General features: G+C 37.5%; 2 protein-coding genes across 2 annotated transcripts in view; both read left to right on the forward strand.

Annotated features, from left to right (window-relative positions):
- The window catches only part of LOC128249062 (cysteine-rich venom protein Mr30-like), a 45,543-nt gene extending 33,568 nt beyond the window's left edge, over window positions 1–11,975 (forward strand). Inside the window, exons 7-9 of the mRNA XM_052971653.1 lie at window positions 7,888–7,966; window positions 11,051–11,118; window positions 11,838–11,975. Of these exons, the coding sequence (XP_052827613.1) occupies window positions 7,888–7,966; window positions 11,051–11,118; window positions 11,838–11,948 (258 nt within the window). The 3' untranslated portion in view covers window positions 11,949–11,975. The remainder of the gene's footprint in view (window positions 1–7,887; window positions 7,967–11,050; window positions 11,119–11,837) is intronic.
- The window catches only part of LOC106883929 (uncharacterized), a 136,339-nt gene that overhangs the window by 67,244 nt on the left and 56,842 nt on the right, over window positions 1–12,253 (forward strand). The gene's annotated exons all lie outside the window — the stretch shown is intronic.

Here is a 12,253-nt window from a genome sequence, read left to right on the forward strand (position 1 = left end):
TATATATATATATATATATATGTGCATACACACACACACACGCACACACATAGAATCAGGTACTTGAAAAGATATGCATCAGGCAGGGTTGGTTCTGACCTATGGTTGGTAAATATCAAATAGAAACCTGTGGTTGCAGCCTATGGTTGTTAAGTATCAAATATGATATTCCAGTTGTGTACACAGAGAAAACTAACTTTATGAGTATTTAGTGCCTGGGGTTGGTTCAAATCACTCGTTACTTTAAATAGTACATTGTTGGTATACTCTAGGGTGTCCAACAAGTCATAAATGCCCTTGGTGTATTATAATCAAATGAAAAATAACAGGTAATGGATAAATGTCAGCTCATTTCAGCTATTTCTTACACATTTTTTAATAGAAGAATGAGAACATTACTCCATTACAAAAAAATTTAATAGTCAGATAAAATGTAATTTTACAAACAAAAGAATATTCCAAGAATTCAGCAGTGATGTAGCTGAAGTCTATCAAGGCCAACAAGGAAATGGGAGAATGACCAACAAAGTTGGCCGTTGTGGTTAAGAATATATAGTTCATGAAAGTGTGCAATATGAGATCTAAGGTCAGTGACATGGGTGAGATAGGAGTCTGCTAGACTGGCTCTGAGGTAGGCTGGAGTGGGGTGTAGGAGATATTTTATTATAGTAGGGTTAGAGTAGTGGGTAGCAAGGAGAGGATGTAATATAAATTAAAGATAAAGAAAGAAAGAAAGAATAAAGAAAGGAAAGGTAAGGGTGAAGAAAAATAAAACATAAAAGCCAATTAGACATAGGGTCCAGGTTTAGGATTTGCTAGGGTCCGGGTTTAGGATGTCCTTTGATAATGGACAAAGGGAGGAGGGCAGAGATACATTGAATTTAGGTGTATTCAATGAATATTGGTTGAAAGGCAATCAATTAATAAGATCTAACTTTAATGGAATTGTAATGTTAAGTGTGAAGAGGAATGATGTAGGGTGTTGTTTTAGTTACGAAAACGTATATGGGTTAGTGGGGACCACTTGTAATATTTGGACATGTTTGCCTGGTGAGGGAAAAGCTGGTAGTGGTAGTAGAGTACTACTTATCATTAAGGAATTTAAAGAAGGATGGGGTTATATAATAAACCACACCTAGTATGGAGTTAGAGGAAATCAAAGAAAGCCAGCAGTATGGAAGAGCCTAATGGTTAACAATATGGAATGTTATACAGGTGGCATTGATGTTGCACAATTAGACAGAAAAATCACCATTGTGTAAATCAGGTAAAGCAACTCTGGACAATAGTCATGGGTAAGAGGTTTGGAAAGTGCGTTCTATCTAATATTTAACAAGCACAGCACGAATAACTGTATCTTGATGTAAGGATTACTTACCTAGTGGTATTGGAAAAGAACTGGCTAGGTTGTGCAGGCTGCTACTTCTAGGTTAGATATCTTTGCTATCGCTATTGCATAATACTGGGTACACCACAGATAGAATGGTTAGTTCCTTCAATATAGCATACAGTAGTATACTTGCATGGTAATGAGTTGACAATTATCCATCATATCTTATTATTCATTTGATTGTGTGTGTGAGAAGATGTTGCACAAGCCCTTACCTCTGAGTACAACATCTCATCATCATCATCATCATTTAACATCCGATGTTGGCATGGGTTAGATGGTTTGACCAGGACTGGCAAGCTGAAAAGCTGCACCAGACTCCAGTCTGATTTAGAATGGTTTCTACAGCTGGATGCCCTTCCTAACACAAACCACTCTGAGATTGTAATGAGTGCTTTTACATGCCACCAGCGCAGGTGCCTGATGTGTGACACTAGTATCTGTCACAACTACAATTTCACTAGGCTTGATGGCTCTTCTTCTCAAGCACAGCAAATCACCAAGGGTTTCGGTCATTCATCATTGTTTCTGTGAAACCAATGCTCAGAAGGTGTCTTTTACGAGCCACTGGCACAGGTGCTAGTTACACAACACCAGCATCTGTCATGTTGCCTCCACAAAGCCTAACACTCGAATAGTGTTTCTTATGTGCCACTGGGATAGGTGCCAGTTACATGACACCAACATCAGCCATGACTACAATTTCACTTGGTTTGACAGGTCTTCTCAAGCATGGCATATCACCAAAGATCTCAGTCACTAGTCATTGCCTCTGTGAGGCCCAACGTTTGAAGATCATGCATCATTACCTCATACCATTCCTTCTTGGGTCTACCTCTACCACAGGTTCCCTCCACAGTTAGCAACAGGAACTTCTTTACACAGCTGTCCTTGTTCATACACATCACATGACCATACCAGCACAGTTGTCTCTCTTGCTCCCTAATCTGATGCCTCTTATGCCCAACTTTTCTCTCAAGATGCTTACACTTTGTCATACATGCACACTGACATTGCACATTCAGCAAAGCATACTAGTTTCATTTTTTTTCAAGCCTGCACATGTCCTCAGCAGTCACAGCCCATGTTTCACTGCCATGTAGCATAGTGGTTCACACACAGGCATTATACAGTCTGCTTTTCACTCTGAGGAAGAGGCTCTTTGTTGCCAACAAAGGTAGGAGCTCTCTGAACTTTGCCCAGGCTATTCTTATTCTTGCAGCTATGCTCCCATACCTATTTCTTTACTGCCCACAAGGAGCTACACACAGAGGGGACAAACAAGGACAGACAAACGGATTAAGTCGATTATATCGACCCCAGTGCGTAACTGGTACTTAATTTATCAACCCCGAAAGGATGAAAGGCAAAGTCGACCTCGGCGGAATTTGAACTCAGAACGCAGTGGCAGACGAAATACCGCTAAGCATTTCGCCCGGAGTGCTAACGTTTCTGCCAGCTCGCCACCTTTTCCCATACCATCCACCACTGTTACTGACTTGGTCACCTAAATAATGAAAGTTATCTACTACCTCTAGCTTACCGTTTCCTGGCAGTCAATGTACATGTTTGGTGTTTATTGTACCTGTGTACCTTTCACACACAAGAACTATTTTTCCAGTTAATCTCCATCTGATATTGTTGCACCTATTATGTGTCCACAGCGGTGCATCATATGGATTTTATACTAATGCCTTTTCTACAGATTTAGCAGGATCATCTACCTGAAGGGATTTGTAATTTGTCTGCTTTCCTACTTACTAAGATTTTGGTTTCTCCTATATCAAAAACAGCTGCATGTTAATGAAAGTCGTTACACACCTCCTGTCTTTTTGCCATTCATTGATACACATGCATATAGATAGACAGACAGACAGACAGATAGATACATAAAAACCATATATATGATACCTAGGAATCATGCTTCTATACTTTAAATCAAATAGGCAAATATATGTAGGAACCCAAACTATCAATTTATAACTGATTATATCAATAGTAACTAATATAAGTTTCTATAATAAACAAATAAGTTGAAGTAGTAACTGAGTACATACCTAGGTTTACTTTATCAATAATAAGAGAGTAGAGGAATGTATTATGGATATAATGAATAGTACAAATGGTAGAGGCACACTTGTAAGCTAATATGGTCAATGATTTAACAGATAGGGTAGAATAAAGAAGCAAAGAATGTGTTATGAACATACTGAATAGGTTGAAAAGTAGTGGCTAGCTTGTAAACAGCTGTTCAGCACTATTGAAAGGATGAATAGTAACATAACCTAGTTATTCTGAAATATGCCTATTCCTTGTCCAGTAAGGTCAAGATCAACCTCTATGTGTTCGCTGTATATATATACATACATACATATACATATATATACATATATATATATATATATATATATATATATATATATATATATATATATATATATATATATATATGCATATAGATAATATATATATATGCATATATATATACATATACATATATATATATATGGGAAAATTTACGAAAAAAACAGACGAAGACAGGTGGTGTAAACAACAAATATATATATATATATATATATAAACGAGGGGAAAATAGTGGATGTTATTCGAATTAACAGTACCTTGGTAGATGTAGCAATTAAGAGTATGAAGACAGGGAAAGCCTCCAGTCCATCAAGAATCACTGCTGAGATGCTTAAAATATCTGGCAGTGAAAGCTATAGTATAGTCACCCATATAGTCAACCTGGTGATACATGAAGGAGTCATACCCAATGGTGGAGGCGCAATGGCCCAGTGGTTAGGGCAGCGGACTCGCGGTTTCGATTCCCAGACCGGGCATTGTGAGTGTTTATTGAGCGAAAACACCTAAAGCTCCACAAGGCTCCAGCAGGGGATGGTGGCGAACCCTGCTGTACTCTTTCACCACAACTTTCTCTCACTCTTTCTTCCTGTTTCTGTTGTGCCTGTAATTCAAAGGGTCGGCCTTGTCATGCTGTGTCACACTGAATATCCCAGAGAACTACGTTAAGGGTACACGTGTCTGTGGAGTGCTCAACCACTTGCACGTTAATTTCACGAGCAGGCTGTTCCGTTGATCGGATCGACTGGAACCCTCGACGTTGTAAGCGACGGAGTGCCAACAACAACATACCCAATGACTGGCATAGCAGCACCATAGTCAATTGCTACAAAGGTAGAGGTGATGCATTAGATACAAATAATTACTGAGGTATGAAACTGTTGGATCAGGTAATGAAAGTCATGGAGAGGATCATAGCCCAACTAATTAGAGAGAGAGTTAGTTTAGACAAGATGCAGTTTGGGTTTGTGTCAAGAAAAAGTACCATTGATACTATATTTCTGGCAAGACAGCTGCAGGAGAAATTCCTAGCCAAAGATAAACCTCTGTACTTGGCTTTCATTGACATGGAGAAAGCCTTTGACAGGGTACCTACTTCCTTATCTGTTGGTCAGTGCAGAAACTAGGGATAGATGAGTGGTTGGGGAGAGTTGTACAAGCCACGTACAGGGATGTTGTCAGTAAGGTGAGGGTTGGCAATGAGTATAGTGAAGAATTCTGGGTAGAAGTAGGGGTTCACCAAGGATCAGTCCTTAGCCCCCTTTTATTCATCATAGTCCTCCAGATATAACAAAGGAATTCAGGACAGGTTGCCTCTGGGAGCACCTCTATACTGATGAACTTGCTCTAATAGCTGAATTACTACCAGAACTAGAGAAGAAGTTTCAGGTGGGGAAACAAGGTCTAGAATTGAAGAGCCTTAGAGTCAATCTAGCAAAAACCAAAGTCTTAGTAAGTTGGAAGGCAGACAAATCACTAACCCCTTCAGGTAGATGGCCCTGCTCAACAGAAAAGGCGTAGTTAGAAACTCCATAATTAAAAATAATAATTTTAGCTCATTCATACACACATACACATACATAATAAACATGCTTATGTATTCTTAGCCTATTGGAGTATTTCAGCCAATCAAAATGTAATCTCTGTATTCTCCCTTTTCATACCCTGAAGATTTTCTATCCAAGGCATTTTGAAATGCAAACTTATATATTTATTTATATTTTGTTATTTAAATTTGCTGAAATGAAACAATAGTAGGCAAGGATGATAGTTAATTAATAAATTAATTTATATCCATTGAATCTCTCCATTTTCATCCCCTACCTCTCCAACACCACTCTCCTCACAGGCACCCATCATCGTCCCTATCACATCACCAACTCCTTTACCTGCACTTCCAGTAATGTCATTTACTGCATCTCCTGCTCTTTCTGCTCTTCCCTGTACCTCTGTCAAATGCCGCTTGGCTGACTAGTTTGCGGAGCACCTCTAAGACATCTGACTCAGCAACGATACCTCGGTCTCACGCCATTTCTGCTCTACCAGTCATTCACCACAAGATCTGTCTGTGTTTGGATTGTCTTTGCACGGAGGCCATCCGGACTTCTGCCTTTGCCATGAACATGAATTAAACTGTCTTTGCTCCTTTGTACCACATGGTTCAACTCTCCTCCTCTCTTTATTTGACCCTCCCCTCTCTTCATCTGACACCCCTCCTCTTCTCATCTGACACCTACTTCTTCACTTCATCTGATATCTTCCTTTCTTCACTCCTACCCACCTCCTCTCTTCCTTCATATGCATATTTATAGAAAAACAAAAGACAAAGACAGGTGTATGAACAACAAGCAGGTGTAATTAGTCTGATGCTTGGGAAAATGTAAAATGAAAAAGTCCTTTATGTTTCGAGCCTATGCTCTTCAACAGAAAGGAATAAGAGAAAAATAAACAGAGAGAATGCAAAAAAATCTGCAGATTTAGTGGTCAATCATGGCAGCTGATTAGAAAAGGAGTTTGAATGAAGGGGTTGGAAGAAAGGAAGATAATAAAGTGACAGTGACCCCAACTGAAGGTGCACATCAATGTATGTGTATGTGAGAATGGTGTGTATGAATAGGGGCCAGTTACTTTGTCAAGTCTTTGACAAGTCTGGGTGTGTAAGTGTGTGTATCTGTAATGTGTGTGGCTGTGGGTGTGTAGATGATGGTGTGGGGTGTAGATATGTGGGAGTAGGGTGTGGGGTGGGGTGAGTGGGGAAGGGGTGGAGGATAACGAGGAAGAGAGAAGGTAGGGAAGGAGTGAAGTGACTTTGACAAGTCTGGGTGTGTGCGTATGTAAGTGTATGTGTGTGTGTGTGTGTGTAAGTGCACGCATCTGTAATGTATGGCTGCTCATATAGCGGTATGTTTGGTGATGCTATTGAAGATTGTGTGGGTGTGTGGATGATGGGGTATGGGTGATGTGGGTGTGTGGGTGTGGGTGCATGTGTGGGGCTTTGACCAGACTGGTCATGCTAGTCTGGCTTCCTGCAACATCCATTAGGACTAACTCCATTTCACCCTGCACTATTCCACTTAGTTCGTTTGATAGCTGCAAGGCTCTTTCTGTCCTATTTATAAAACTCACATGGAAAATCTTTGGAAAATTTTTTCAAATCTTTGGAAAATTTTTTAAATCCTTAAATTAAAAACAATTTTTTAATCGCTATGTCACTAATTGTTCAGATTTGGAGGAAGTGAATTTCAGGTAGAGAATCTAAAGCGATTGCCATTTATTGTGAGTAAATTCACGTAACACATTACAAGGTGTGTATCAGTACTGCGTGAACTAAATAAATCTACTCATATATCAGCACTTTCTTCAGATCTGTGTAGCAGCAGTGGAAAATGGCAAACACTTTTGTAACCATCTGTTGTTTTATAAATAGAAGTAGATGAACGAAGAATGAGGAACACACACACACACACGCACACACACACACGCACACACACACACACACACACACACACACACATATATATACACATCATCATCATCATTATCATTTAATATCCATTGTTCATGCTGGCATGGGTTGGACATACATATATACATACATACATATATATGTATATATATATATATATATATATATATATATTATATATGTATATATATTGCATAAAAGATTGTGGGTAAAGCCAAAACAATGCAAAGTAAATGCAAGGTAAATCACAACAAGACAAATATGTGAATTAATGTAGACTTACCTTGTATTCAATATTTCGGGGTTATAATCCCATTTTCAAGAAACTGACGAATGTTGCTGATGTGCGTGTGTATGAGTGTGTGTGGAGTGGACATCTGCAGAAGAGTGTTACTATAGCAACCAGCTAGCTTCCTGTAACTCCCTTCTATTGTTGATCTTGGGTTTCTTTTGGTGTATGAGGATGGCCTCAGAGATTCTAAGGTTGCCCCTGTTCCACACTGTTCCTTTGATGTGCACTGTGAACTTCCAGATCTGGCATTCCCGTAGATGTTTCTTCGTAGAATTGTCTGAAGAAACATCTCCAGAAAACGCCAGACCTAGTTTTGGATTGTAAGAACTCATTTATGGACATTATTGTTAAGTTACTCCTCTATCTCTTCCCTAACAGAAATATTGTCCGCAACACTTGCAAGGAATACAAAACCCTACAGAATGCTACAATAAATATGACGAAGTTCACTCATTTGGTAAGTACCAATTATTAATCCTCATTTTTACACTCTAATAACATTATTTTCTGTATTGTTATACTTGAGGATAGTCATATTTTGCCATTTCTTTTATTGTGTTTTCTGTTGTTGTTGTTTTTTTGTGTTTTTTGTTTTTCCTTTTTTATTGTTTTTTCGTTTCTGTTAATTAAACACACACACTATATATTTGGTCAATTAAACACAATTAGCAAAAAAATTGGCAAAATAGGCATAGGCATGGCTGTGTGGTGAGAAGCTTACTTCCCAACCACACGGTTCTGGGTTTAGTCCCACTGTGTGGCCTCTTGGGCAAATGTCTTCTACTATAGCCTTGGGCCAACCAAAGCCTTGTGAGTGGATTTGGTAGACAGAAACTGAAAGAAGCCCGTCATTTGTGTGTGTGCACACGCGTGTGTGCATGTGTGTGTGTGTGCATGCACGTGTGTGCATGTGTGTGTGTGTGTGTGTGTGTGTGTCTTTGCATCTGAGTTTGTCCCCCATCACTGCTTGACAACCAGCATTGGTGTGTTTATATCCCCATATCTTAGCAGTTCAGCAAAAGAAACTGATAGAATAAGTACCAGGCTTAAAAAAATAAGTTTGATTTGTTCAACTAAACCCTCCAGCATGACCACAGTCAAATAACTGAAACAAGTAAAAGAATAAAAGAATACCCAAGTATAACAAAATCTGTTTCAACACACAAGTTCACATCAAGAATATTGCAAAACAAATGCATAAAAGTAACTTTACTTTCTCTTTATCAACAAATTATGATTCTGCTTCAAATAAGAAAACTTAATGTATTCTTCTTACAATTCGTAATATTATTATCAACGAAATTATGAAGAAGCAGTGTTGGTTTACCATTCCTAACATATTGTCAACAGATTGAAATTACAGTAATTTTATTAAACTCTGTTTTTCAGTTAATGTGGATGTACATATGTGAAACTTTAAAAATGGATCAGTAAGCTTAATAAAGTAGTATTTAAGGATACAAGGCTTCATTAATCCAAAACACATTTTGATTTAAATAGAGACTTCTTTGAATTAGTGTATGAATAATACTGTGGATTTTGGCTCAGCAGAGTGTTAGAGATTTATAGGGAATTACAAGACTAATCTACTTTCTGAGATTAAAAACTGTGGGTCATCAATCATCAATCAGCAGAGTTTGGGAAAGCTTTAAAGAATTAAAAGACTAATCCACTTTCCCACATTAAATACTAATAAACAAAATGTCTTTAATGTTTAAAATATTTTGAAATACAAGAATGATTTCAGAATTTGTAGGAAAAAACATAAATCTAAAAAATTATAAAAATATAATTGGATTCAACCAACCATCCACCAACCTTAGATACAGACATACATGCAGACAAACAGGCAGCTACACTGAGAACAATCATCATGTTTTTTAAAACATCCACTCACATGAGTGCAGTCTAATGTAATCACCTAATTACCTAATTTGTGTGTTCAACTGATTGATAAGGTTGGCTGAAATGGATCTATAACACTGTATAGTATAAAGATTAATATATTTGTTCTACTGACAAATATACAAGAGCCTGATTCTTCTGACTTATGAATATTTAGGTAGTTAGCAGCATGTCATCATCATCATTGTCATCGTCATTTAACGACTGCTTTCCATGCTGGCATGGGTTGGACGGTTTGACATGGCGCTGAGCAGCTGGGAGCTGTCCAGACTTCAATCATCTGCTGTAGTATGGTTTCTATGTCTGGATGCCCTTCCTAATGCCAACCAAATAACAGAGGGTGTTGGGTACTTTTATGCAGCACTAGCACAAGTGCTTTTTATGTGGTACCGTAACCTACAAGGACATGTCTGTACATGTAGAAGACAGCAATTTTACTTAGCTTGACATGTCTTACCAAGTACCCTCTGATTATATATCATCATCATCATCATCATCGTTTAACGTCCGCTTTCCATGCTAGCATGGGTTGGACGATTTGATTGAGGACTGGTGAAACCGGATGGCAACACCAGGCTTCAATCTAATTTGGCAGAGTTTCTACAGCTGGATGCCCTTCCTAACGCCAACCACTCAGAGAGTGTAGTGGGTGCTTTTATAAAATCAAAACAAAAAATAGAACAAAAACATAACAAGTGATATCAAAACATTTGGACAGTCGATGATACAAAAAAGGACAGGATAAAAACAAGGGCAGACTATTTGGAGCTTTCAATCTTCAGTCGAGAAGCAGATTGTCCCTGCAGTTTTGGCTAATTAATCTTGAGATTGCTCTAATCTGGCCGGCCCCAAGGAAATCTAAGCTAAGGACACTAGATTCTTTGGAAGAAAGCAAGCGAATGTATATGAACACAAGGATGAAAAGAAAAAAAACGGAGAAATGGTACACAATTACAAACACAAACAACAGGACATTAACAGCAGGTGTCTTTCAACACATGACCATCGTCCATCATTCTTTTCCCCATGTAATCATCTTTCTTTTCTTTCCGTCTGTGTCACAGACCAGATGCATTCTTGTCTGTCTCCTCTCCTATCTTTTCTCCTGTCAAAGATTGTTCCTCCAGCGTATGCCACCTTACCTCATATGGCCTAGCAGCCCTTACTGCTTGTTTTCACTGCCCTGTTTTTGTTACCATTTTGACCCTCCGTAAATCCAAAATTTTATTTTGATTGTGGGAGCAACTGTTTTCTCGAAGGTGCATATTGTCATGAATTACTCAAAATATGGAGTAGATAAACAGCCAACAACTGATGAAGGGTCATTTTTTTCTTACTACTTGTCTTGTTTCTCATTTGTTTCTCTCGTTTGCAAAAACAATGTTTGTCTTTGTATTTCATGTTGTTTACATTTTGTGACGTCCTGTACCCATATATGCATATATACATATATATGTAAGTATGTACATATATGTATGTATATATGCATATATATATATATATATTATTTATATTATTATATGATTGAACACCATGCAACCATTTCCAAGTAAGTTTATCTTATATATATATATACACACACACACACACACGCACACACATATATTTAAATACATGTAAATTTTATATGTTGTAGATTCACTACTTACTTTTGTAAAATCACCTATGAAAGTAGAATTGGAAGAATCAGCTTCAGAATACTCGGTAATAAATGTTCCATTAACTTTTCTATATAAATGATGGCATGAATGTAGCTAAAATGTTTGCTTTGTAGTCACATGATTTGCATTTTGAGAAAACTGTGTGCTATATCAATGGGTAAACCAAATTCTTGTGAATAAAACAGCATGGATTGCCATTGAATGTATATGTGTGTGGATGGCAAAATACTTTGTGATAGTAGGTTCTGATCCTTTTTAAATCTTGCCTTTTTTTCACTTCCAAGTTTATAGTATCAGGCACAACACTGGATCAATATAAGCTTAAATACCTTTCAACGGCATTGATACAGTTCAATGACTAAAATTGATAAAAGAATGTAATAATCTTTATCATAGAAACTACAATATTGAAAGTTTTAATTATTGAATTCATTTAATGCTTAATTCCTGAATACTTTCTTTTCCACTTCAAAGATAAAATTCCTCAAAATATAATCAAAACAAGAAACTATTTCTAAAGTGTGAGACCAACAGTTTTAAATTATCAATTTAGTTTAAACATTTGGAGAAGGAATTTAATGATCCTTCATCACCTTGTTAGGCGGGACCATTTTTTATGAGATCCCAAAATCAGAAAGATGTTATGTGAAGTTCTATATGCCAAAAATTTGAATCTCTAGAACCAAAGCAAGGTACAGATATCCCAGAAAATGGAATATCTATACTCTTTGATTATTCCTAACTTTTATTTTTGCCTTCCAGTTAAAGAATTGCCCTAGAAAGTACCATGGAATAGTAAATCACACGGCTTGCATTTCAAAATCTCAATATGCATACAGATCAGGTAAGTTAAGTTTGTTGTTTAAGAAATAATCTGAACTTCAAATTCCTGCAAAATCTAAATGAAGATCATCCAAAATGTTATGAAAGTGATTAAGATTATCTGTTCTGTATTAACACGATCATAACGCCATAAACATTACATTATCAGTACTTCATTTCGCACACACATGAACACACACGAACACACACATACATACACACATGCATGCACACACACGCACGCACACGCACATATACACACACACACACGCACACACACACACGCACACAATTAAATAAATGATTCCATTTTTTATACCTCAAGGAAGTTTTCTTCTCTGGTGTCACTTGCAAAC

This window comes from Octopus bimaculoides, chromosome 11 (genome assembly GCF_001194135.2).
Source record: "Octopus bimaculoides isolate UCB-OBI-ISO-001 chromosome 11, ASM119413v2, whole genome shotgun sequence".
Classification (NCBI taxonomy): Eukaryota; Metazoa; Mollusca; class Cephalopoda; order Octopoda; family Octopodidae; genus Octopus; species Octopus bimaculoides.